General features: G+C 47.2%; 1 protein-coding gene across 2 annotated transcripts in view; it reads left to right on the top strand.

The window, feature by feature from the left end:
• The window catches only part of LOC144138453 (meiosis regulator and mRNA stability factor 1-like), a 52,788-nt gene extending 27,350 nt beyond the window's left edge, over positions 1-25,438 (top strand). Inside the window, exons 13-20 of one of the 2 annotated variants that reach the window (XM_077670736.1) lie at positions 4,784-5,017; positions 6,607-6,652; positions 7,610-7,809; positions 9,214-9,345; positions 14,663-15,000; positions 20,719-21,026; positions 21,069-21,437; positions 24,378-25,438. In XM_077670736.1, coding sequence (XP_077526862.1) covers positions 4,784-5,017; positions 6,607-6,652; positions 7,610-7,809; positions 9,214-9,345; positions 14,663-15,000; positions 20,719-21,026; positions 21,069-21,437; positions 24,378-24,490 — 1,740 coding nt within the window. In that variant the 3' untranslated portion in view covers positions 24,491-25,438. Of the gene's footprint in view, positions 1-4,783; positions 5,018-6,606; positions 6,653-7,609; positions 7,810-9,213; positions 9,346-14,662; positions 15,001-20,718; positions 21,438-24,377 lie in introns of both variants that reach the window. The other variant, XM_077670735.1, reaches the window with a different exon arrangement.
• Positions 25,439-25,616: the final 178 nt, after the last annotated feature.

The following is a 25,616-nucleotide window of genomic DNA, read 5'->3' as shown; positions in this document are numbered from 1 at the left end:
TTCGATGCTGCGATTGTGTCCGGCGTCATGAGCGCATCGACCTCTGCTACTGCGGCTTCCGTCTCCGGTCTCGCATCAACCTCGACAAGCGGGAACGTGTCGCATACAGTTCACTTGGAGACATATTTCCTGACACGCGAGGAGGTCGAGGCAGCGAACAGACAACAAGCTGCTGTTCAAAACGAACTTGGTGCTATGCCGGCGACCCAGAGGAATTCCAAGCCACGGAGGCCTACCCTGTGCCTGCCATCGTTACAGGTGAAGGTGGGAAGTTTCGCTTAGCGCAAATGCAAATAGTCCTGTGGTCCCTGATGCCCATGGAGCAGCATGTTTCATTGATTGCTGTCGAGACAGCACTGCATGAAGCCATGCTGAGGTACAATGCGGGCTGCTACAGGGCTTCTCGAGAAATATCCGCGTCTGTGGGGCTCATCACACCAGGCCATCTAGCCCTCCAGCGAGCTGCTAAAAAAGACGCCCTGCGCATGACCAAGGCCAGCAAACGAAAGCAGGAGAAGATGGAAAAGCGGCAGAGGAGGAAGACAGTGCGCCAAGGCCCCTCTAGCTATGCTGCGGGGTCCTTTTAGAAGTGAAAATGTGTACACAAACTTTGAAGGTCGTTTTCTCAAAATGAACTTTTTCCCTTTTGTGACTGCTTATACCAGTGATATCTCAAGAAGTGCTTGTCAGATTTGCATCCCGTTTTTTTTATTCTGTTCCTTAATAAATTGCCGAGGGCAAGACAAGCCTGTTTTCTGAAACTTTTTGTCTCTTGATTTTGTAAAAAATCAAAACAAAATCATGTTTGCATGTTTGATCAGCAACACTAATTTTAGTGCTGTCCTAAATTTTTCTGGTGAAAAATTTAGAAAAAGGGCTCTGTCTTGCCTTGAGGTACATATTCCGGAATAACCATAATGAATTTCATAGTTGCAGCACGCTTGGCTAATTCTCCAGGACTGGGATAAGAAAGAAGCCCATACAAACCACCGTGGTATACCCTCATAACTTGAGAACTAACCTCCGTAGCTCGATGAAACTGCACTTTTTCTAATGTTGATGCTATAACAATGCCCTGAAAATTTCATTCAGATATCTCAAGAAACAAAAAACTTAGCCTTCAAGGGCAGCCTCCCCCCGTAATCCAATCATCCAGTCGCCTAATTTTCATTTAGCACTGTAGCATAGTCTTTGCAAAACCAGGCCACACAGACCTTTCGCTCGGGATAATTAGGCTTACGTGTGTTAACCCTAACCAATTTTTGCAACCTCTGAACTATTTTTTTTTTTTAAAAGCAATGATCCACTGAAGATGCTCACCATTTGATCGGCACAGTCATGAATACAGAGAAGCAACAAAGGGCAGGAGAGTGATCTGTGTGAAATTTGAACGCGAGGTGAAATTTTTTAAAGCATCGGTACCTGCATTGCAACGTGCTGGGTTGCAGTAGAACAGATGCGCGCCGGTTGAACAGGTGCATGCCAGCGAAGGAAAACTCTGATTCTGGGAAGCCTGTGGCATGAAGTGTCGCCAGTCTGCCTGTTGAAGAAGTAGTTTGCGCCGAAACAGAGAAACTAGAACGAAGGAAGAGACAGAAACTTGATGTAGGGTTAAAGAAGTCTTTGATAAATATCACTAGGATTTCACCTTCTAAGCACATAAGCAGACTTGAAAGGTACACTGAAGTGATCTTGTCAAACCTTTGTTTTTGTTTGCATTGCATAGACTGGCTCAAATAAACACTCCTTTCATTGTTTATTCGGTCAGAAAGCACTATTTAATTTACGAAGCCGGAAAGAAGAAGAAATGCCGTGGGACATTTGCGGAGGCTGCAACAACGAACAGCAGTGATGCGTATCCGTCTTGCGATGTGACTGGACGGTGTTCAAGATTGGAGTTCAAACCTGTTTCAGTTTTGGTTCCACGCGCCGCGGTGGCTCAGTGGCTAAGGCATTGCGCTGCTGAGCACGAGGACGCAGATTTGATTCCCGGCCGTGGCAGCCGCTTTTCCGATGGAGGTGAAAAGCAAAAACGCCCGTGTGTACGAGATTTCGGCGCACGTTAAAGATCCCCAGGTGGTCAAAATTAATCCGGAGCCCTCAACTACAGCGCGCCTCATTGCCTGCGTTGCATCGGCGCGTTAAACCCTACAATGAATCAATCAGTTTTGGTTCTGTGCAACAGCATGCTTGGCATCCGATGTTATCATTGGCTGGGCATCCTCAATGTCTCAGTAATTGCCATACCGCGCTTCTGCCACGTTGTCGGCTGTAGAATGTATCAGATAAGCCTGCGAGCGCTGCTTGGAATTGTAACAATCACTAGCCGAGGCGTACATAGTGGATGAACGCCATCTGCATCATCGGAGACGCTCAACTGCGAGGGGCTGCACCCCCTAACCTTTGGAGTTTGCCTGGCTCGTCCCTCTGTCATAAGGGGTGTGCTTGCAACAGCCTGACGGTTGGCTGATTCTTCACTACAAACGAGTGATGCTGGTTTGGCGCTGACGGCAATAATGGCGCCCACTGTTGTGCTGTGTGCACCATGGTGAACACGCGTATCACAAGTCAACGTCACGCGACACATATGCCCGGAAAACAAAACACCGGTGGTGATCGACAAACTCTGTTCGAAGCCATAGTGGTTCCGCCACACCAAGTGTATTTCCTGTAAAGAACTGCTGAAGCTTCGCCTTCTATTTTTCTGCACCGAAAGAACTAACGTGTTTATAGCCCTGCGACGAAAGTTTGTCGTGCATATTTCTGGTGAGGAGGTGCTATACTCGGTGACAACTTAAGAACGGCACCGGAAGTTGCCGCTGTGCCTTATCACTGTAGCCGAATGTTTCTCCGCGCGGCGCAAGTAGGGCATTACTGGGAATATTTTGAACATGGCGTGAGCCATTCCCGTGATTTTTTGGACTTAATACAGTACAATCTCGATGATACGATTCTGGGTGATACGAATTTCTGAAAAGTCCCGACAAAATTGCATTGTTTGCAATGGGAAAAATTTCGGCTGTTACGAACGGACCTGCGCGGCCCGGCGGATGATACGAACGAGCCGGCGATGCGCCCGACTGCCGAACAAGCAAGTGACGGCTCTCTCTCCCCATTTGTCACTCTTTTTTCTCCAGAAACGGCCGGGCTGTTGTTTCCTGCTCGCGAAAACGCGCCCCGCACGCCCCATGCGCGCCGCGAAACCTCTCGCACGCTGTGCGCACCGCGGCCGCCGCGGCCGGCGGCGGCAACATGGCAGCGGCTTCGGCCGCGAAGTGGCACGGCCGCTTTTGCGACTGCTTCTAGCCGCTCTTTAAAATGCCGCTCAAGGCAGACACGAAGTTTCTTGTGCAATAAAGGAGCTGATAACGTTGGCGAAAACGGTACTATAAAACACCACCCGCGCCGCTAGTGAAAGCGCCCATAAAATATCTGCCGGAGTGCTAAGCCTAAACATCTCGGGCGGAGCCAGCGGGCTGTCTCGAGCGTTTCGCAAGTCGTCAGCGTCTTTTTCTGACCGAGGCAGGAGATACCGCGGGCGCGAAATCGTCAATGCGGCCGTGAAAATACAGCGCGCGCAAAGCCGATGCCTGCGAATCGCGTGCAAAAACGCACCATGCGGTTCACTATTGACTGTTGTGGCGTGTAGCGAGCTTGGACACCGGGAGTGAGGAGACAAGCGCGAAGCTAGGCGAAGCGTTACGCGCTCCAGAAAGGACTGCTTTGTGACGTGGGGGTTTAAAAAAAGCTGCACGGATTTGTTCACGCGAAAGTAAGAAAATAAATAAACGAAAACTTTTTTCAGCGCTCAATTTTTTGGTCTGTGTTGGTTCATACGAATTTCGGATGATACGAATATTTTTCGCGGACCCGCGAGATTCGTATCATCGAGAATCTACTGTATGCTTATAAACGACTCCAGTGACGACAAACAAACTGCGTGAGACAAGGCAGACGATATCACGCATTCATAGCAAACCCCTTTCAAAACGAGCGCGCACTGGCGTCACGGGTCTGGCGCTTTGGCGGAGTGATACACTACATGAGGTCGTGCCGTTCTTGAGTTGTAACCGAGTATACCTACACCACGGGAGTGCAGAGACGATTTTTGTAGCAGACGACCGCTGGTTCTGTAGCAACCCAACATTATGTAGCAACCCGACGGGACAGAAAAATCCTGGGCCATCTCCACTAACGTGAAACCTGGGGAGGGGCGAAGCATGCAGTGTATAAGTGTATTCAAAGATTTTAAGTCCCTCTCTTGCCACATGGCACGCACTGATTGGGTGCCGGAGAAAGGGCGGTGGGAGGAGCAATCGTGCGCTTGCTGAGGCGGTGGCGCCCTCTCTTGCGTTTAACCGGATTTAAGCAATTAAATGAGAGGCAGACTGGCCGTACGTTGTCTTCGTGCCGCACGCTGCAGCATGCTAAGAAGTACGCTTTACAGGAAAAAGCCTGGCGTTAGAAACCAATTTCGAGATGCAATTTAACAAATTTCTGTTATTAGTGCAATTAAACCCTGAATATTCCTGTATTTTAAATTATTTTAAATCGTGTTTGTTTATTTTGAACCAGTTTTATCCATTATACACTTTTTTATTTTTACCATCGTTCGACGACTTGATTTACCGTGACGACGTTAGGCGACGGCGACAGGAGACTCCGACAGCCCGAGCCCCTAATAAAGCTGGACATTATTCTGTCATGTGGTCCACGGAATAGGCAGCATGGGGAATTTTCTTTTTTGCATTCCTATGATGCTGTGACGAACTCACGTCCCCAGATCCTGGGCCAGGGTTCGACGCGGGTGGTGACCCTGACACACGACGCCCAGCTGGGACGCTTTGCGGTGGACGTGAAAGCCGTCCTGGAGGACCCCGGCAGCCCGCAGACCCTGCTGCTGTCCAGCCTGCCCCAGCGCTACCAGGACGTCCACCGGAGGCCCCTCCGGGTGGCCGACTACGGCGTCTGTTCTCTGGACGACCTGCTCCGCACCCTGCCCAAGTCCATGGTGCTGGTGGGTAGTGGTGGCATCATCTTCCCCTCCCGCTTCCACTTCGAAACTCCCATTATTTGCCGATACTGGTGTGAAAGAATTAGCCGATTCCGTGGGCCAAAACTTCACACAGATGGGACGTGAAATGGTCAAGGCTTAAAGAACGAAAAGCAGGCCAAAGAATGCCTGGATGGATGCCGATTTTCTCAGGGAAGCTTCTGTAAACAGAGGTTAAGTTGAGCTGGAAAGAAAATTGGGTAAACCGGGGTGTGGGTGGGACTTGAACCCGGAGTCTCCGGAATGTGAGGTGCAGGTGCAATCCAACGCTGTTGAAACTCGGTGGCTCTAGCTTACTAAAAGTGGACCTAGTATTATTGCATTGGGGCTGTTGGTCTTGGAAACGTGTGTTAGAGGCATGTACTGATGCCTGTGTGAGTGATTTGAGCATGCTAACCACAAACGGGACAATTAGGCAAGTAACATAAGTATGTTCCCGCTAAATATTTTCTTTGTATGGTGCTGCAGGCATGGGTATGTGCAGAGTCATGTTAACTATAAGAGAAGAAGAAAAAGACTCAACCCGTAAAGGATGATATAACAATGAAAGAATACATTTGGCAAGCGGCGCTAATGCTTTTGCAGTTGCTGCATAATAAGGAGTGCTTAGATGTGCTCATAATGTTTGAGGTAGAAGCATGAGACAGTAAGTCTTTGTGATTCTGCATCGTGAATTGCTGAAGAAACTGCCCAAAGACTGCAGCCCTCGCAAGCAAGATCTATGGGCAGAGAAAAAAATAATAGAAAGTAAAGAACTGCTCTCGGTCATTTTTTGAGGCAGTCTGAAGTTAGAACTTGAGGAGCCCAGGTGTTCCTGTGTATACTGCTCCCGTCATTCTGTTTAAACTATGGCAGCGTAACAATACAGGAACGCGTACGGGATTCTTTTAGCAGCGGAGCTGTTGTAGGTTGAGCCTTTTCGTAAGTCTGCTGTAGGTCATGCGTCACACAGGACGTTCGAGCTGACGCAAGAGAACCACAGCCCCACTGTTTCGGCAGATGTTTCAGCACTGGGTAAAACTGGGTTTAGCTTTTTTTTTTTTTTTACAAACGTAATAGAATCTCTAAAAAATATTCACGTGTATTTGGGGCAAACTATGTCTATAAGGGCTGACTTCACACTGAAAATCAGCATGCTGGATTGCATAAGTCTGCTGATTTTTGTGGCAGTAGCTCTAAAAACATTTTTGTCAAAGACCCATGTGCTCTGATCTTTTGAAAGAAGTGAAAGAATTTTGTGAAGAAGTACACACTTGATACTGGTGGCATAGAGTGGGATCGCACTGTAGCGTCTTAATTCAGAGCTGATAGGATGCACCGTGTGGAGAGGCCACACTGTTAATGATGCCGTAGTTGTATTTATTCAGCAGTGTGAAATAACGCCAGTTAGTGAAAAGTGTTGTGTTGTGTTGCACATGCAGCTAACAAAAGCGTTTTTGTACGTTTTTAGTTACTGCTTGTTTCTAGACAGGCTTGATACCTCCTCACTTCACATGAAGGTCACATAAGGGTGACAAGGCTGGTTGGGAAACTCTTCCTTGTTTTTCTGGCAGGTGGAGCAAAGGGCCGGGAACACCGTGCTCATGCTTCCCGAAAGAGGTGAGTGCAGTGAAAACATGCAGACTTAACTAATGTCAGTGTGGCACTGTTTTCGTAGCCCTTTTACGTATCAGTGCACATCATGTCACTCGCAGTTAAAGGGCCCTTTGAATGGCACGTGTGCCTCAAAGTTTATTGTGCTCATTCATAGGATGAGGAATGTGGTGTGCGCGCTCTGGGGACACACGTTGCGCGTGAGGATATTTTAAGAAATGAGATTATTTCATCCATCTGTTGCTGAGAGCAAGAAAATGGCACATTGACCTCACAACTAGGAAGGGGGGAGGCATGTATTAGAGTGACATTCAAAGCCGTGTCGAAAAACAGACACACGGCAGCTTGGATGACATTGAAAAATTAGGCGTAAGTTCAATTGGTTGTAGTGATTGTCAGCGCTGTTAACAACACTGCCTGGAATCGAAGCTGGAATGACGTTTCGGCACCCCGAACGGGAGCCTTGTTCAAGGCTCCCGTTCGGGGTGCCGAAACGTCATTGTTTTATTTTCTCTGGTGGTCGGCGTATTCTTTATTATGTACTTCAACCCTGCCTGGACTCTGGAATAGTTCACGAAGCAAGGCAGTTGGAACAACAGTCAGCTTTATTTGTAAGGATCATTGGCGTCATCCTGAGGGGCCACTTCTATCATTCTATCGGTTTGTCGGCCTCATCACACCGGTCTTGCCAAGGGGCAGCTCTGACAGGCAAGGTTTGCGCAAAAGCTGATGCAGGTGCACATGAAGGAAGCTGGCCTGAAAGACGTTCCTTTCAAATACAAAAATGACTGGCTGTAGTGATTGCCATCTAAGCAGGGAGAGCACTGTCGGTTGGCTTCACCCATCTAACTGCTCAAGTACAAACGTAATTGGCCGTATTGATCACCAATGTAAGTGAGGAGAGCATGGACGTTCAATCGGTCTGACGGCTTCACCCATCCCACCGCTCTTGTTGTTTATCAGGTCCGACGGAAGAGGAGGCCGGGCGTCTCCGCGAGCTTGCTGCCGAGCTGGTGCAGCTTTTAAGCGAGAAGGGTGAGCTGCTGCTGTCCCAGCTGAGCCCGGCCTACCAGCAGAAGTACGAGCGGAAGCTGAAGACAAATCATTACGGGCCCTTCCGCAAGCTGCTCGCCCTGCTGGAGTCCATCCCGGACGTGGTCGAGGTTTGTCGGAGCAGTCCTGCTCTTTCTGAATTTGGCACCGACTAACTAGCTTCCCGAGCAATGCTTGGCGCATTTTTTTTTGGTTTCCAGCATGCTGTAACGGTCTGGTCCCAACAAGGATCTGTTTGAGTGTGCATGTGTCCAAGGGAGTCCTCAAGGACTCGCACTGGTGGCGACGCTTTTTATTTAAAACTGGACTCACCGTAGTGGCTGAGACGTGTTGAACGTGTGCTCACATGCCCCCTTTAGCTGGGTCTACATTCTCTCTCCTTATTGCTATGTTCTGTTCTTACTTTTCTTCTCCTTTTGTTTTGTTTTTAATCTTTCACCATAGTTTGCACCTCTTTGCGTTAACGGGGAGGACACATAGAGACTAACGAACAGTTTTCAGCTTTGTTACGCATTGCAGTGCCCGCGTCCTTCTGAGTGGCACCTGCATTGGCAACTGTTGGAACTGCCATGACCTTAATAATGACACTTCCGCTTAGGGAAACAAATGATGGGGAAATGTTCATTGTGTAGGCAAAGTTGTTGTTCTGTTTCTTTTTTGTATGGCATGCACCTTGTGCAGTTCATTCACAGCAAAACACCCAATCGAAAGGCAAAGTTTGGCCACCTAGGCTCTCTGTTCTACTGAATGTACCCAGCGTTTCTGTTGTGGTTGTCGCATTAAATGTGATAGGAATAACTGCAGCCATGGAAGGTGTTTCTTGGGTAAAGAATTGTACTCCGTATTTTTCCGCCTCCTTTCATTCCTTCTTTCTTTTTTCTTTGCTGATTAGACAGGAGAAAACTTCCCTCTACAGTTCTATGCGTGACCTGGTCTGGTTTCGGAGTAGAATCTTCACTGCCACAAAGCTTCCTAAAATCAGGAATGTCGTTGCACTGATACTTGCACCAATAATGAGTGCAACGAGCAACTTTGTGAAGACTTGGCCAGAGAGGCTGTGTTCCAGCTTCCCCTTTATACAGCTTTGTTGCCACGTAAGCAGATCGCGCACCACGTTAAAGCCTGTTCCAATCTTAATGAAGCTGACAACAAAGGCCGCTTTGCGAAAGCAGCGTCATAGCAACAATACGAGTTGCTGTTTAAACTCAAAAACGACACGGACGCCACCTTTATGCATGCTACTGTTGCGGGAAACGTACTTGCTCTCTGATCAAATTTTCGTGCAATTTAGTTCTCTTTGTGTGCCTGCTGTCTTTTTACTTTTTTAAATTGGATGACATTTTTTCTAATATATTTGTCACCTACAAAACTATGTCTCGCCTTTCTTAATGTGTCTGCCAAGGGTGTTTTCGTTTGCGGTGGTGGCCCCGCTGCACCGTTCCAGTTCTTGTTGCTTTACGTGCTGTCTGCAAATTACAACACACTTTTTTTTCTTTTTTTCTCTCTCTCTTTAGGTTTATGGTATTGGAAACCGACGTATGGTTCGGCTCACTTCAGCCTACCAGCCGACAAAGCGTGCACCTCTCCTGGAGACTCCGACAAAGGTTCCCTGTGCTGCTGGTCACCCAGAGGAACTTCCGCAAGAGGTGCGTCTCCTTTGCTGGCACAACACTCGTTTGAAAACTTGCTCGTGCCGAAGGGGGAAGAAAAGAAGCAAAAGGGGGAATGCCTTCTTTAGAGGTATTGGGATGCGGCTGTGGGGACGTGTAAAGAGGTCGTTTGATAAGTGCGAAAAAGTACAAGTCGAAGGGCTTTCTTTGTAAGAGTTCTCACAGGTGTGGTCCCGGCCGCAGTGGCTGCATTTCAGGTGGAAGAAGCAAAAGGCGAAAGCGTCCATGTGTTCGAGATATAGGCGCACGTCTGGTGTTCGAGATATAGGCGCACGTTAAAGATCCCCCGGGTGGGTAGAATTAATCCGGAGCCCTCTACTACAGCGCGCCTCATAGTCTGGCTCGTCAAACCCAAAAATCAATTGTTTTATTCCTCTATGTATGATACCCCGCTGGTCAGCAAAGCTCTCTCTCTCTCTCTCTCTCTGTATGTGTGTGTGTGTGTGTGTGCGCGCGCGCTTTAAGTTTCTATTTTTCCAGTAGGAATTGTCACGTGCTGCGAAAAGCATTTTATTGGGGTCTTCGTTGAATAAACATTTTCCCTTCCATGGCCAAAATTTTAAATTTTACGAATGAGAAGACGTAGACGGGGCCGAATCGAAAGAATGGAAGGCTAAGGAAGCAGTTGGCAGGCTAACTCTGGCGATTTCACCATTGTGGTAGGCAGCTTGTAAAGCAGAGCATTGTCTTTGTGAAAGGTACTTGCTTATGCACCAGTCAGTGAGCCACTTGTCCTCTCTCACTATTTCATCGAACAGTCGAGCAGCATTTCATGATCGTTTTGCCATTCTTCGAGTAATCGATTGAGGTTATTCCTCAGCTGTTCCAAGAAACAGTGGTCATCGGCCTTCGTAGCCAACAAAGTGGTCCTTGCTTTCTCGGGGGCACCTCGACATAACACTTGCTCTATACTTTAAAATGCTGGTTCTGCTGTTCCTATCACACAGCTGGTTTTCACCTTCTTGTTTTTCGGCCGATCGTCCTCAAATAGATTCACTGGAAGATTCATTCTGTTGCGGGACAAGGCTAGGCTTGAGCTGAAGCTTTCTCGTAACAGGGCTTTCTTGTCCTAAGTGTGTCTGGGCTCAGGTCCAGAAAATAGAGTGCTTTTGCCAGTGTGCAAGAATTGGGGGAGGCCAAACTGCCTCTGAAGCAGAAAGGATAACTGCTTTGCCACCATTCCTCAGTCACTGGTAAGCGGTCGAAACTTTAACCTCCTCAGACCTTTTGTCCCCCCACAGGGACATCGGTTCACAGGCGACGAAAACTACAACGGCTGTTGCAGCGGAGAAAACCAATGTCCCTCTAGGAGGACAAGGTCTGTGGCGCCATCTACCTTGAGCTCGGCGAAATTTCTCTTTCCCGCTGGGAGAAAACGTGGCGGCAATCAGCGCCAGCACTTTTTATGCGAGACGGCGAGGTAAGTCGCTTTATCGTTGTTCATAACGCTTTTAATTTAAACAAATTGCAACGGAGTGTAAAGGTTTAATGCCTGGAGAACACATTGACACAGTTTCGAGAAAAACATTGACTTTATTGGGACCTTCGAAGCTAATTAAATTTAGTGTCCTCGCACAGGGACATTGGGTTCATGTGAGTGTTTATTTTGAAGTCAGATGGCCGACTAGCACATTCTTTTTTTATGAAGGTTTACCAGTGGGGATTTAAGTCTAACTTCCCTTTGCTTTGTAATTTCAGGCTTTTCCACCAAGAAGGCAGACGAAGTATTGCAATCAATTTGCGACCGGGAAACTTCCGATATTTCGGACTCCGAGAATGAAGACGACGTCGACGACGAGAATGCCGCGTATGATTCCGACACTGAGGAGTATGCTGGTTCATCTGCTGAGAGTGACGACGACGGCTCCAGCGGCGCAAGCATTTCGCAAAGGCGTCCTCTGTGGAAGGCAGCAAATTCTTCACCAGCAAACAATGTGCCTGTTCTCGAGACGGGGTGTGTTTTTTTGGAAACTAGATTGGAGTTCTCGCCTGCCGACTACTACAAGCAGTACGTAGATGACAACATGCTCGAAAAAATGGCCGAGAAAACTAACCAGAGAATTCTGAGAGAGCGTGGAATCATATCTAAAATCACTGGTCAGGAAGTTAAACAGTTTCTGGGTTGTTCCATGCTGATGGGAGTTATTGGCTATCCAAGAATACAATTTTTTTGGAAGAAGGGCCTGGCTGTTAACTCAGTAGCGGACACCATGCCACTGGATCGTTTTTTCTTACTGCGATCTAACCTGTGCTGCCAACTTGACGATGACGTCAGTGATGACGACAAGAAGAGCGAGAGACTTTGGAAGGTTGCGCCTTTCGTTGAGATGGTGCGAAAGGGCTGCTTGGGCTTGGAAAGGCCTAACTGCTTCTGTGTGGATGAACAAGTCATCCCATTTTCAGGACGCTGTCCTATGAAGCAGTATATCCCTAACAAACCAAATCCTATGGGCCTGAAAAACTTTGTTCTCGCAGGAAAGGACGAGTTGATTTATAATTTTGCAATTTACAAAGGCAGAGAGACGTTTCCAGACTTTGGCCTTGCATATCGGGCAACTCAGTCTTGAAGCTCGTTGAGACAGTGCCTGCGTGCTTAACGCTTTACTGTGACCGTTGGTTTTCTTAGGTCGGTTTGATGGATGAGCTCATGAAGAAGGGCATTTTTGGCACCGGCACTCTGATGAAGAACAGAATGCCAAAAGAGGCCCATTTCACAAAATACAAGGATTTGTTGAAGAAACCTCGGGGCACTTCGGAGCAGCGACTGCGACAAGACAGCACGCTTGCTTGCACAAAATGGGTCGACAAAAATCCCATTGTGATGCTGTCGGCTGCCTTTGGAGTGGAGCCTGAAGATAAGTGCAAAAGATGGTGCAAGAAAGACTAGACGTTTCTGGATGTCCCGCGCCCATCCGTTATCAGAAACTACAATGCAAATATGGGTGGTGTTGACTTAGCTGACAGAATGCTCTCCCTGTATGCTCAAAGGAGCCGCACAAACAGGTGGATACTGCGTACAATTCTTCACATGTCTGATCTGGCTTGCGTAAACAGCTGGCTTCAGTACAGAGCAGACAAGAAGGCAGAGGGCGTCCAAAGAAAAAGCATTCTGGACTACCTTGATTTCAAGCTTTCCGCGGCAGAAGCATTGATATGGCAGAAGGTGATCGCAACTCGTCAAGACGACGAAGATGACGTAGACATCCCGCCAAGGAAGAGGCCAAAAGCTCTGCCATCAGAAAATTTCCGCAAAACAGACGCACTTCATTTGCCAATGAAGGACGACCTGCCAAATGGAGCAAGGTGCCGGAACGCTGGATGCAGCATGAAGACACGTCACAGATGTGCTCGGTGCGACGTGTACCTTTGCATAGAAGTTGGCAGAAACTGCTTCTACGAATTCCATTCGTGAGTTCGGTCGCAAAGAAATTGCGCTGATAGCTTGACTCACTAGTGTGTGGGGTTAAGAACACCCCAAAAGTGCTATTGTTGTGCTCTAAATGTGTCACCAGAACTAATAAAATCAATTTAATCTCTCTTTCTCTAAAGCTCATCCTCGAAATAGTTATTTGCGGCCCTTTCCAAATACGCAAAAATGCATACTTATTTCTAGCCATGCCTACGGATAGACCCAGTGTCCCTGCAGGGAGACAAGCAATTATTTGTTGTTAGGCTCTGCGCACATTCAAAATAATTTTTTTGTGGGTTCTATGCAACACAAAAGTAAGTATAAGAAATTGGTCAAAGTTATTTTTTCGTGCTATTATTCTCGGGTCTGCGGAGGTTAAAGGAGCCATGAAGAGAAAATACAACTTTGTTTAATTTGAAAGAACTAGGATTCAGTATCTCACTCAGCTCCATTACAGCCACAGAAGATGTTTTTTTAACAAAAAAAAAGCAAGAAGTATTTAAAAACTTTCAAATTTTGCGCCACAGTGACGTGTTATGAGCAAGAATGACGTCATACGGGTCAACAATAAAACATAATTTTCAGTGCATCAACTGCACGTTAGCATTCAAGTGATGTGGTCAAAAGGAACTAGAGGCCCCGTTACAGACGTCCAGTCATGTGTCGTCGCGACAGGTCAGTTAGGCGGCCGCCAATCGCACAAACAAGGTTCCGTGACGTCATAGCAAAGTTGCGGGAAACTGGCTAGGGGGTCGCGACTGCTTCACACGCTTTCTTTCATATCTCCGTTATTTGTTCGAAGATTGCGATGATATTGGTATCATTGTTATCGGGACTAAGCCGTTTTTCTAATAAACCCAACTTGTATTTTGTCTTCATGGCTCCTTTAAGGTTTTTCGAACAGGTATTTCTGTGGCCAGTTATAAGGTCCAGGCAGTGCAGGAGTGATTCATTGTGCCTCGGAGATTTCTCAAAAAGAACATCTGCAAGAATGCGCAGAAAACATCTTGTTGCACCCGACCCATCGTGTACACTCATCCATTCATGGGGGGATTGGAAAAACATGGCAAGCCCTTGTCACACAGATATGAAAGGTCATCTGGTCCACTCAGAATCATTTGGTCTTGTACTCAGAATTATTTGGTCTTGTAATGCAGTGGTTCCTCTCCTCTGTCACAACCGTCTAAACCCTAGTTGAAATCTCGTTAGTGCTGTTTTTTTTTTTTTTTTTGTTTGTTTTTGTTTTTTTTTTTTTTTTTCTATTTTTTAATGGTTGATCATACTTGAACATTATTCTGTTTCGTCATGCATGTAATCTATCTATGACACCTTTATGCATTTTAAATTAGATTTCAGGTAGTTCCACCATGTCTAAAACAGTTTCAGCAACTGTTACTTGTACGTTTTTTGTGGTTTAGCATCTTTATATCGGTTCGGGCTTTATTGGTGAGTATTTGTAAACACCGTGGTTGTTTTTCTGTTGGATGGGTTTCAATCTCTTTTTTTTTTTTTTCATATTTTTTCCCAATTTGGGTGATTTTGTCCGGACAGCTTTGGTTGGTTTCGCTTCTCCATATAGGTCTGCAAAGGGCAGGCAGGCTCAGGTAGATGTGGTAGGCATTTACGTCCGTTATTTTTTACAGTTGCGTTATTGCATTCATTTTAAATCTGTTTCAGCTGTTATTTATTTCAGTTCAGGTGTTTTTGTGTGCTTTAGGTAGGTTTCTGCTGTGATTTAATCCCCATAGCAAGCTTAGATGACAACCGGCTGTGCTGACTAGGAAACGCACGTGCGCTGCTGGGAATTGACCCAGAATTGATAGAATCTGCGAGTATTTTATGAGCGAAAGGTCAACTGCCGTCGTTCTTTCGCTTTTTTTCCAGTCGCCACAGCCACCGAGCAGCCCTCCGCCATCGCCCGTCGTCGTCGACGTCACGGAGGAGTCCATGTTGGACATCCTGTTGGAGAACTCCGGCGCCAGCCTGGACCTGGGAAAGCTGTGGGATGCAGTGCATGCCCGGTGCGGCTCCTACCCCGAGCTGTCGGTCCTGCGCAAGCTCGAAGCCGGAGGACAGGTCACGATCGACCGGCAACGCCGTCGCGTGTGCCTGTCTCCCCTGGCCCTGTTGGCACGGCAGCTGCGACAACTGCTGTGCGACGGCGACGCTGTCAGGAGCGGCTGTCTGTCGTTGTCACAGCTCGAAGAGGCCTACAAACAAAAGTGAGAGGAAGGGGACTGGCAGGGTTGCGAATAGGGCTATACTCGAGTACAAGTTAACTCTTTCACGACGGCGCCATAGGCAATCGGAAGCCAGCGTCCGATGATTTTAAATCTCCCGCAAAATCTGAAACCCGCGCTCTACAGACAACTATCATTATCTGGTGTGTTCATTGGCAACTTCTCTTTCAATTTCGGTTTCGTTTGTTTATGTGTCTCGTGTGGTGGCGGCGTAGCAAGAGAAATTTGAACCGAAGGAGAAGAGGAGGAGGAGGAAAAATGGCGTCGGGTTCGCGCCGCACTCCGCACAGTCGGACTGCTGTAGCAAGCACTTCGGCAGCTCCTGCTGTCGATTTTTCTGATTCCAGCAGCAGTGAGGGTTCAAGCAATGATGTGGGATCTTCAGATTTCAGTTAGGACGACGAAGCTCCCGTTCAGGTGCCTCGCACTTCAACAAGCGCTGGCAGGTAATTTCGTTGTGACTCCGCGCTGTAATTATAAACAAAACGTGCTTCTTATCTGATGACTGCGGTTTTGATTTTGTGTTTAGGGTCTCGAGAACGTACGGCCGGGATATTTTGCCAAATGCACGGCGCCGTATCGCGCTATCACCTTCAAGATAACCTTGCGCTCGTGTCAGATTAGCGCTGCAGGGTTCAGGTGCGATGCTTGTCGAGAGCGCTCGATTTTTTTTTTTTTTTTTCTCTTGTTTTTTACCACCGAACTGATAAGGATTTTGTGCGAGGACACAAAAGAGTGTACCGTAATTACCCGATTCTAACGCGCACCCGATTTTCCTGACAAAAATCCGAAAAAACTTCCAACTTCCACCTCCGATTGTAACGCACACGGAACTGTGTGAGCAAGAAAAACGAATGCGAGAGAAACGGGTGATTTATTTCCCGAAGTAATCTTACTCATCTCACTCCTCGTCGCTCGCCGCTCGGCTAACCATAACATCTCGTCCTTGGTGCCGTCAAGCACGTTCGCGATGCCACACTTCTGAACTAACGTTCAACCATGGTCGATGGGATCGTGGCCCACGCCTCACACGCCCATCCCGCGAGCTTCTCCAGAGGCGCACGCTTCAGCCGACCGCTCGTTTTGAACGCGTGAGAGCCGCTGCTGCCATTGCTGTTATCAAGCGCGCAAGTGGAACGATTTGACAATTTGTGTGAACGCCGATAGAAAAGCCTAGGCGCCTATGCTTCCTGCGTGCGAAAAATCGTTGCTAAAAGCTTTAGCGCCATCTTGACTTGGCGATGGCGATGGGTGGGACGAAATTTTTGCTGTTTCGGTTTCGGTTTCGTATCCGATTCTAACGCGCATGTGATTTTTCGACCTATTTTTCCGGAAAAAAAAGTGCGCGTTAGAATCGGGTAAGTACGGTACTTGGATGCACATTTTACAGAGACTCACTCACCCTTGAGTGCCCTCGCGGCGTGGCACAGCCGTCAGTTGCGCTAGGTTGACGGGCCCTCGAAAATCCAAAACTTAGTGTACACTGTTGATTTATATATTGAATCATAGCCAAGGAATGTAGGAACAATTTGTATATTTTAAAATACCTGAAATAATTTTTTGTCTCGGTAAAAGTGCCGGTTTGTGTTTTTCGTATACTTTTCTTGGGGGCTTTTTCTGATTACTTGGCGAATAAACTGTAAGTAATTGTACCTTTATCAAAACTGCTGCTTTGTGTTTGGAAGAGCAATCTATAAGCTACAATTTCATGCATAGCAAGGCTACGTGTGTCCAGTAGCTCAAGAGAAAAAAAAACGTTTTGTGGAAGCCCTTAAAATCGGCCATTTTTCCGCCGTAACGAAAGAGTTAAAGGGGGCGAAATGCGGTCAAAATTGGGCTTTTATGACTTTTAGAGGTACCTGGTGCTATTCAAGTACCGACTTTTCGGAGGAAAAACTGTGCAAACTAAGTGAAAAGTGATACCTGAAAAAATTATTTCTCGGGCAATTTTTCGGTCCCAAAGAACAATGAAAGTTGGCCGTGCATCTCGTCACTGTGGCCGGCTGTTCCTCTGCACAGCACAGAGAGCGCGCCACTGCAAGTATTTCGAACGTGATGCGAGTTGTATCTATGATTTTTTGCACTTAAGGGGGGACACTGGTCTTGAGGACCAACAATTTGCCAAAAATCAATTTTCTGTATGAATTTTATTTGCAGTCTATAGGTCCCAAAGAATAAACCTGCAAAATATTATAGCTGTACCATACGTATTTAATAAGCTGTCACCATTTGAAGTTGGGTAAATGGCCATTTTCCCCTGCATTTCCGAACTTTGTGCCTTGTTTTCTCAAAACCAGTTTTTTTCCCATGAGGTCAACTGTCGGGTACAATATCTTGGGATGTACTGGTCATATTTGCGTCATTCTTGCTGCATTTGAAAGCTTAAGAACAGAACAGTACAATACAACCAGAAAAATGTAAAATTTCTTTGTACTAGTACAATTTCTTATGCATTTTGTTTTACGAAAACATTGATAATTGATGACCTGACATTTCATAAGTTCAGAGCAAATGCAGAAACAGTGATAAAATTACTGCTGTGGTATAGTTGCACTCCCTGGTCCTTCGAGAGCACAAAGGAACAAGAATTATTCAAGTATATCATAAAAAATTTCCCGAAATGGAATGATATAACATGTTGCAAAACTCTGAACTTAGAATGAAAACTGACTGCATATTTGTGCTCAGGATGTTAAAACACACTTAATGTGCAAATTTCAAGGAGATTGGTTCAAAAATAACAAAAATGTCTTCAAGACCAGTGTCCCCCCTTAACTCTTTCGTTACGGCGGAAAAACGGCCGATTTTAAGTGCTTCCACAAAATGTTTTTTTTTCTCGTGAGCTAATGGACACACGTAGCCTTGCTATGCATGAAATTGTAGCTTATAGATTGCTCTTCCAAACACAAAGCAGCAGTTTTGTTAAAGGTACAATTACTTACAGTTTATTTGTCAAGTAATCAGAAAAAAAGCCCCCAAGAAAAGTATACGAAAAACACAAATCGGCACTTTTACTAAGACTAAAAATTATTTCAGGTATTTTAAGATATATAAATTGTTCCTACGTTTCTTGGCTATGATTCAATATATAAATCAACAGTGTACACCAAGTTTTGTATTTTTGAGGGCCCGTCAACCTAGCGCAACTGACGGCTGTGCCATGCCGCGAGGGCACTCAAGGGTGAGTGAGTCTACGTAAAATGTGCATCCAAGTACCGTACTTACCTGATTCTAACGCGCACTTTTTTTCCAGAAAAATAGGTCGAAAAATCACATGCGCGTTAGAATCGGATACGAAACCGAAACCGAAACAGCGAAAATTTTGTCCCACCCATCACCATCGCCATTTCAAGATGGCGCTGAAGCTATTAGCAACGATTTTTCGCACGCAGGAAGCATAGGCGCCTAGGCTTTTCTATCGGCGTTCACACAAATAGTCAAATCGTTCCACTTGCGCGCTTGATAACAGCAATGGCAGCAGGGGCTCTCACGTGTTCAAAACGAGCGCTCGGCTGAAGCGTGCGCCTCTGGGGAAGCTCGCGGGATGGGCGTGTGAGGCGTGGGCCACGATCCCATCGACCATGGTTGCACGTTCGTTCAGAAGTGTGGCATCGCGAAGGTGCTTGACGGCACCGAGGACGAGAGGTTGTGGTCAGCGGAGAGCGACGAGGAGTGAGATGAGTGAGATTACTTCGGGAAATAAATCACCCGTTTCTATCGCATTCGTTTTTCTTGCTCACACAGTTTCGGTAGCATTACAATCAGAGGTGCAAGTTTTTTCGGTTTTTTGTCAGGAAAATTGGGTGCGCATTATAATCAGGTAATTACGGTATACTCTTTTGTGTCTTCGCACAAAATCCTTATCAGTTCGGTGGTAAAAAACGAGAAAAAAAAATCCACCGCTCTCGACAAGCGTCGCACCTGAACCCTGCAGCGCTAATCTGACACGAGCGCAAGGTTATCTTGAAGGTGATAGCGCGGTACGGCGCGGTGCATTTGGCAAAATATCCCGGCCGTACGTTCTCGAGACCCTAAACACAAAATCAAAACCGCAGTCGTCAGATAAGAGGCACGTTTTGTTTATAAATACAGCGCGGAGTCACAACGAAATTACCTGCCAGCGCTTGTTGAAGTGTGAGGCACCTGAACCGGAGCTTCGTCTTCCTAACTGAAATCTGAAGATCCCACATCATTGCTTGATCCCTCACTGTTGCTGGAATCAGAAAAATCGACAGCAGCAGCTGCCGAAGTGCTTGCTACAGCAGTCCGACTGTGCGGAGCGCGGCGCGAACCCGACGCCATTTTTCGTCCTCCTCCCCTCCCCCTTCGGTTCAAATTTCTCTTGCTACGCCGCCACTACACGAGACACACAAACAAATGAAACCGAAATTGAAAGAGAAGTTGCCAATGAACACACCAGATGGCCATAGTTGTCTGTGGAGCGCGGGTTTCAGATTTTGCGGGAGATTTAAAATCATCGGACGCCGGCTTCCGATCGCCTATGGCGCCGTCGTGAAAGAGTTAATCTGCTTGTAAACTACTGCAGTGACAACAAACTACGTGAAAAAAAAAAAAAAAAATGGAGGATGTTACGTGTTAGCCGCGATCTCTTTCAGAACAGGTGTATGCATTGACGTCCAGTTCCATCACTTCAGCAGAGCGATACACTATATAAGCCATTGCCGTTCTTAACGTGTACCATGGTGTAGTTCGGGGGTTACTTTCTGCTTGAGAGAGGGGGCCAAGTGCAGCCATTTGGGGGCCTCCCTCCCTCAATTGGCTGCACATGCTCTCATTCCCCGCCGCAACTAACGCCGTACCCCTCGGGCCTTTGCAGTGGCCAAGTGGTTAGGTTGCTGGTTCCGTGGCCTAAAGGTCCCGGGTTCGAATCCCGGGACCTCCCAACTAACATTTTTTTCTTGTGGCTGCAAGGTTCTTTGGTGCAATGAACAGACAAAGCTTGGCCTAAACAGCTCTGCTGTTGGAAACTTCTTGAAGTGTAAACTCATGGTCGCCGGCCAAGTCAAAAACGAAGAAAAGGCTTCTTTGTTTTAGGTGCGGACTACCTTAGGACTGCACAATGTCCGCCCACATCCATGCGCATAGCATTTACAATCGCAAAAGATCACACAGGCACCGGCAGGATTCGAACCTGTGTCTGTTAGACCAGACAGAGTTAGTGTCAGTCGTCTCACCCATTGGGCTACGACCGTGAGTTATTACCCGAGAGTCAAACGGCCTACTCCCTCGCCTGTAACGGTGCGGAGTACCTTAGGACCTCCCAGTGTCCGTCTGCGTCCATCCGCGCGCACACCACCATCAGGCGAAAATCAAGCGAAATTCGATTTGAGCCGTGAGTTGCAGTTTCATTTAGGGAATAATCAAGGTGCAACTCGCGGTTCAAATCGAATGACGGTCGAGGGCGCAAATCGGATGTCACTCGGGGTGCAACTTGGATGTCATTTCGAGTCCCCGTACTCCGCACCCTCGCCATTATCCATGGAGTGGAGATGCTGCCCCCCCCCCCCCCCCCCTCCTTTTTTTTTTTTTTTTTTTTGACTTTGTGAGTGACCATGATTTTAAGTGTGGGTGACATTTCTGGATATCCGCAAATCCATCCCCCCTGCCCTTGACGAATTCCTTCGAAAGAGAGATTAACTGCATCTTCTTTTTTTTTCCTCTCTCTCTCTTCTCTCACAGACACGGCACATTGCCGGCTCTTTTCCAACTGGGTTTCACCAGCCTGGAGGAACTGCTTTCATCACGGCCAGAGTACTTTGCCCTGTCGGGAACTCCGGAAGCGCGGACCGTCAGCTTGGCGGATGCCAGCAAGAGGGTGGTCCTCTTGCCCAAGCCGAACAGCCTAGAGCCGGTCTATTCCAAGCAGAAGACCGGTGTCGAGCCAAAGTCTGATACTGCCGCAACCCAGACGGTCAGCCCCATACCGGTAACCAAGAGAGCAACTGCCCAGTCTTCCGAGCCGGTGGGCGGCAGAACAGCAGTCCAGCTGGCTGTCTCGAAACCGGCAGCCAAAAGTGCAGCAGTCCAGCCGGTCAACCCGAAACCGGCGGCCGAAAGTGCAGCTACCCAGACGGTCTCTTCCGAACTTGTGTCCGGAAGTGCGACCGTTAGCCGACCAGTTTCTGCCGAGCCAGTGGACGAGAGAGCGGCAACCCTGCCGGTCAACACCGTACCGGTCATCGGAAGTGAAGTCTCTTGTGAGCCGGTGACCAGGGACGCCGACCTCTCAGAAGTCGCCGCGGAGGCGGAACTGCTGGACCTCCTGCCGGAGGGCCTGTTGGACGAACCGATCCCCAGCGGAGTGCCGTCCCCGGAAATCCGGCCAGAGCTGTCGCCGGCGAGCGCCGCTGCGGTTGCTGCCGCCGCAGACCTCATGCGATTCGACGGCGCTGATCAGGGTTAGTTTTGCTCAGAGTTGTTGAGTGTACTAATTGCAAAATTCCGCTCCAGAATCCGGGCCATGCAAGCACCCCAGCTTCATTGAAGCTGAAGGGCAATTGCGTGAGCACAGCACCTAGGGAATGAAAACTGAACTTTACTAAAGATTTATATATAAAGGAGCCATGAAGACACAATGCAATGTAGACCGCTTATAACGTATGTTGCAGGAGCCATGAAAATCCGCAGTATAAGCCGTACTTCACCATAAACAAAACATGCACGAATCCAACCACATCGCAACCTAGGTATCTTTCAATCATTCTTTGTTTATCATCACTCAAAAGAAGGCCTCTTATTAAGAACTGAGGCACAATCTTTATTTCATTGCTTTTTTTTCCCCTACATTAGCCACTGCTGCAGGGTTTTACAAACCGCAAGCACAGTCTCACAAAGTGCAAGTTCATCTGCAACTTCCTCCGCTCGTGTTTTGAGAGAGCACGGCTGCGTTTCTTAGTGTCTGTGAACGGATGCTATGGGGCTACATGGTAAAAACGCAAGCAGTTTTTTTTTTAAACTCTACCTTGCATTTGTGATGCTGAAGGCGGTTGCTTATTAGCCCAATGTACAGGAAGCGGTAACCTCCGATGTAGTGGCTCGCGATATCTCCAGATGTTCGAAAAGGAAAAGGGTGATGGCTTATCTGATCAATGTTCTAATAAAAACAACTGCATCAAGCAATGGCAGTTGTGGTTATCACGCGAGTGCAGACGGAACACGCAAACTAAAGGGTGCCTATTTTTTCTTCTGTGTGTCGAAGTGCAAGGGAGCGTGCTCTTCGTCAGGCGTCTGATTCTGTTTTTTTTTTTTTCTCTTCTTCTTCTTCTTCTTCTTTCTCGCGACCCTAAAATGATGCCTCAGCTGCGCCATTTGATCAGCGGACCCGCCCAAAAACCGCACTATAGGCAGTATTGTGCTTTGTCAAACAACCGCATTTTAAACGGTATGCTTACACATTGAGTTCTGTGAGAGGCGAGCTGGTGGTCACAAAAACTCGCGTTATATCCGGTCCCCCACTATGAGTGGTTATGTTATAAATGGTCTACACTGTACAAGTCTGTTTTATACGAAAGATTTGGTGTTCCCCCAGCACGCGTCCAACAGCGAACGATGCTTTTTTCACTGAGGAATTAAACAATTTAAGGCAAAATTTTAGTTCTCCAGCTAAGGCCTGTGCTTTGCGACTTCAACGATGACATATCCAGGGCAGGTACTTGAAACAGTTGTTAGTACAGTGACTAGGGTTACAGCGAACGGCCAAACGTCTTTTGTTTCCTCGTTTTGTCCTCCCAGATGGTGCCACGATACCACTCAGAACCTCTGTCTGCCCTCACGTTGTGTTTGACCGGATTTGTAGCTGGCTAATTTTTGTTGCGGTTTAGGAATCGTTTTATGAAACATCGGGTATGCTCGACAAGCAGAGTCAAACAAGATGATGTCGCTTGTGCCAGTAGGCCAGTGTATATGCTCATCGCGCCGGACGGCTGTGCAGCTATAAATAGTGCAGGGGAGTGTGCAGGTGTGCAGAGGGAGAGAGAAAGAGGAGGCGGAAAGTTCATTCATGTGCACACTCAGATGTGCAAGTAACTACCGTATTTTCCGGTGTATAAGTCGCGGTTTTTTTCTGAAATTTTCATTGGTGCATCTGATCCACCGGTGCGACTTATGTATGGAATAAATCCGGTTCGCGGCGGCCGCGCGTGGCCGGCGCATGTTGAGACACAGCTCTATGGTGTAAATCAATCCCAAGCCCACCGGTACGACGTTTCTCATAGCCCATATGTCGCTTCAGGACGTTACACCAAAGAATTTGCAGCTTTTTCTAGTCAGAAACAATGATAATGGCCTGCGACAACTGCGCGCCACTTTACGCCATGCGTAGTAACTACAGTTCAGAATAAATTCAAAGTGACATCAAACTGGGTTGCAAAAACAAAATGCAGCTTATGAATTATTTCAGAGAGTTACTCTGAAGGAGGTAAACGTGCTGCTAATTTTTAAAATGACAGCTTGCAGATAAGTTTTGATTTTCGGGTCGTTTCCGGTCGTGTCACTTCTGTCCGCCATGACACCTTTATTGCGCTGATTTACAACAGCACGCAAGAGACGCGCAATGTTTGGAGAGGTGGCCAAAATGGGTCGCCGACTCTTGGGACTCCATTTCTACAAAAAACAGTTGTAGCCGGGTTGATAAAGGCCGGAGTAAACCGGCCTGCGAGTGGTAACGATGTTGGCGAAGAAGACATCAGAGAGTCGGAGGACGACCGTGATGCGCTGGTGGAACTCCCACTGAAGATGCTGAATTATTTGTTAGCGAGTCTGAGGAAAAAGACTTCGATGGTTTTGCCTAAATGCCGTCTGTAAGTACATGCCATCTGTGTGTATCAATAAACAATTTTTGAGAAGTTCTGTCTAGACTTTGGATGTTATATGCCCGTGTCTAGCCCTCCTTACAGGGGGATGCGTTAATAGGCGGCGGCCGCCGCAACCAGGTACTTTTGCCACACTTTCTAACGATCTGATTCACTGTGAGTTCACCTAATTAACCAGTGCGTTTTATATAGCGGTGCGTCTTATACCGGTGCGACTTATACACGTTTTTTTTTTCAGAAAAACTATCATTTTGAGGGGGGTGCGACTTATACAAAGGTGCGACTTATAGACTGAAAAATACGGTAACTAATGTGCAAATAACTATGTGCAAGTGCAAGTAACTAAGGGGGGAAATCAAACACTTACGTGATTTCCCCCCAGGTGCCAAGCCGAGCTTGGTGGGGAATTGGAGAAAATCCTGAAACCATCGATGTAGAAAGAGGGGGTGGGAGAGAGCTCTTTTATGTGCACACACTCAGATGTGCAAGTAACTAACTAAACAGGCAACATTCGATTTCCCCCCTCAGGTATGAAGACGAGCTTGGTGGCGGACTCCGAGAAAATCCCAAAACCGTCGCCGTCATCGTCACCTGCTGCTCAGCCAGCAAGACGACGGCTCGCTGCCTTCTTCCCAGTCTGACTGGGTTATTGACGTGGCGGGCATTGTCAATGGGACGTCGTTGGACCATTTTAACTCCTTTGTACCTGTTTTGGGTGGGAAGTGACTCTGTTGTGCATTCGCAAAATTTCACCGTTTGTTGTCTCGGGCGATACCCTGGGCGTGCGCCGAGACTGTGTTTTATCATCGAGTGTCAGTGCTGTAAATTATCGCCGCCTGCTCTTGTGGTGGCAAGAAAGTGGAGGAGGCACAGGCTGAAGCCATGCGGTTGGGCCATTTTCAGGAAGCCTGCGGTTGTTGCACTTTTGGAGACTTTTCTGTGTTTTGTTTCTCTTCTTCTTCTTTAAAACCAGTGCAGCTGCGTCTCAGACCCCATCTTCCAGGACTGTCTGTGTGAGAGCTGCGCACATCGGTGGCCCACTTTTGGACGTAGTGGTAGAACATTCAGCCCTTCGGGTCTAAGTGGGACCTTGTTAGTTTGTTAACGACGCTATTTTGTGCACGCTGCCATCAGAGGGATCCATACTTTTACGGAATCAATCAATGAAAAAAAACAACCAATTTTCTTCTCTTTTTTTTCCGTTATCAAAAGTCGAAGTTTTTGCTGAAATTGCAGTGACAGATATGGCGATGCACTTCTCTCTTCATCTCATGGCATCAACTACACGTCAACACAACTTTTTATGTTTTTTATGGATGTTTACACGGCCGCTTTTTTGGCTGCTGTGTGTATGTGTGTGTGTGGTGTTCCTTTTTAACGCGTGTCTCTCGAGTGGTGTATGCAAGTGTGTGAATAGTGCATTCTCAGCAGCAATGATGACTTCGCACTGTTGTTCACACATGTGAAGTAATGTACCGAGGTTGTGACCAATGTGATAGCATTATCACTTTAGCCCCTCCAGGTTTTTATGTGCGTCCGTATGAGTGTGTGTGTGTGTGTGTGCATACATGCGTATATGTTTTTACATTTATGCATATGTATTAATGTATATATGTATATATGTTTGTATATATGTACGTACATATGTATATGTATGTATAAATGGTGTGTATGCACGTATGGTTGAGCCGGTTTAAGCGCTGTAGCAGTTGCACACAACATGGGTGCTGCAATGGAAGCTCGTAATTTGTGGGTTTCACTGCCACC

The sequence above is a fragment of the Haemaphysalis longicornis genome, unplaced genomic scaffold (assembly GCF_048455015.1).
Source record: "Haemaphysalis longicornis isolate Haplotype H1 unplaced genomic scaffold, Haemaphysalis longicornis Haplotype H1 scaffold_5, whole genome shotgun sequence".
NCBI classification, from domain to species: Eukaryota; Metazoa; Arthropoda; class Arachnida; order Ixodida; family Ixodidae; genus Haemaphysalis; species Haemaphysalis longicornis.
The sequence above is the reverse complement of the archived record's forward strand: the minus strand, read 5'-3'. Positions and strand labels throughout refer to the sequence as shown.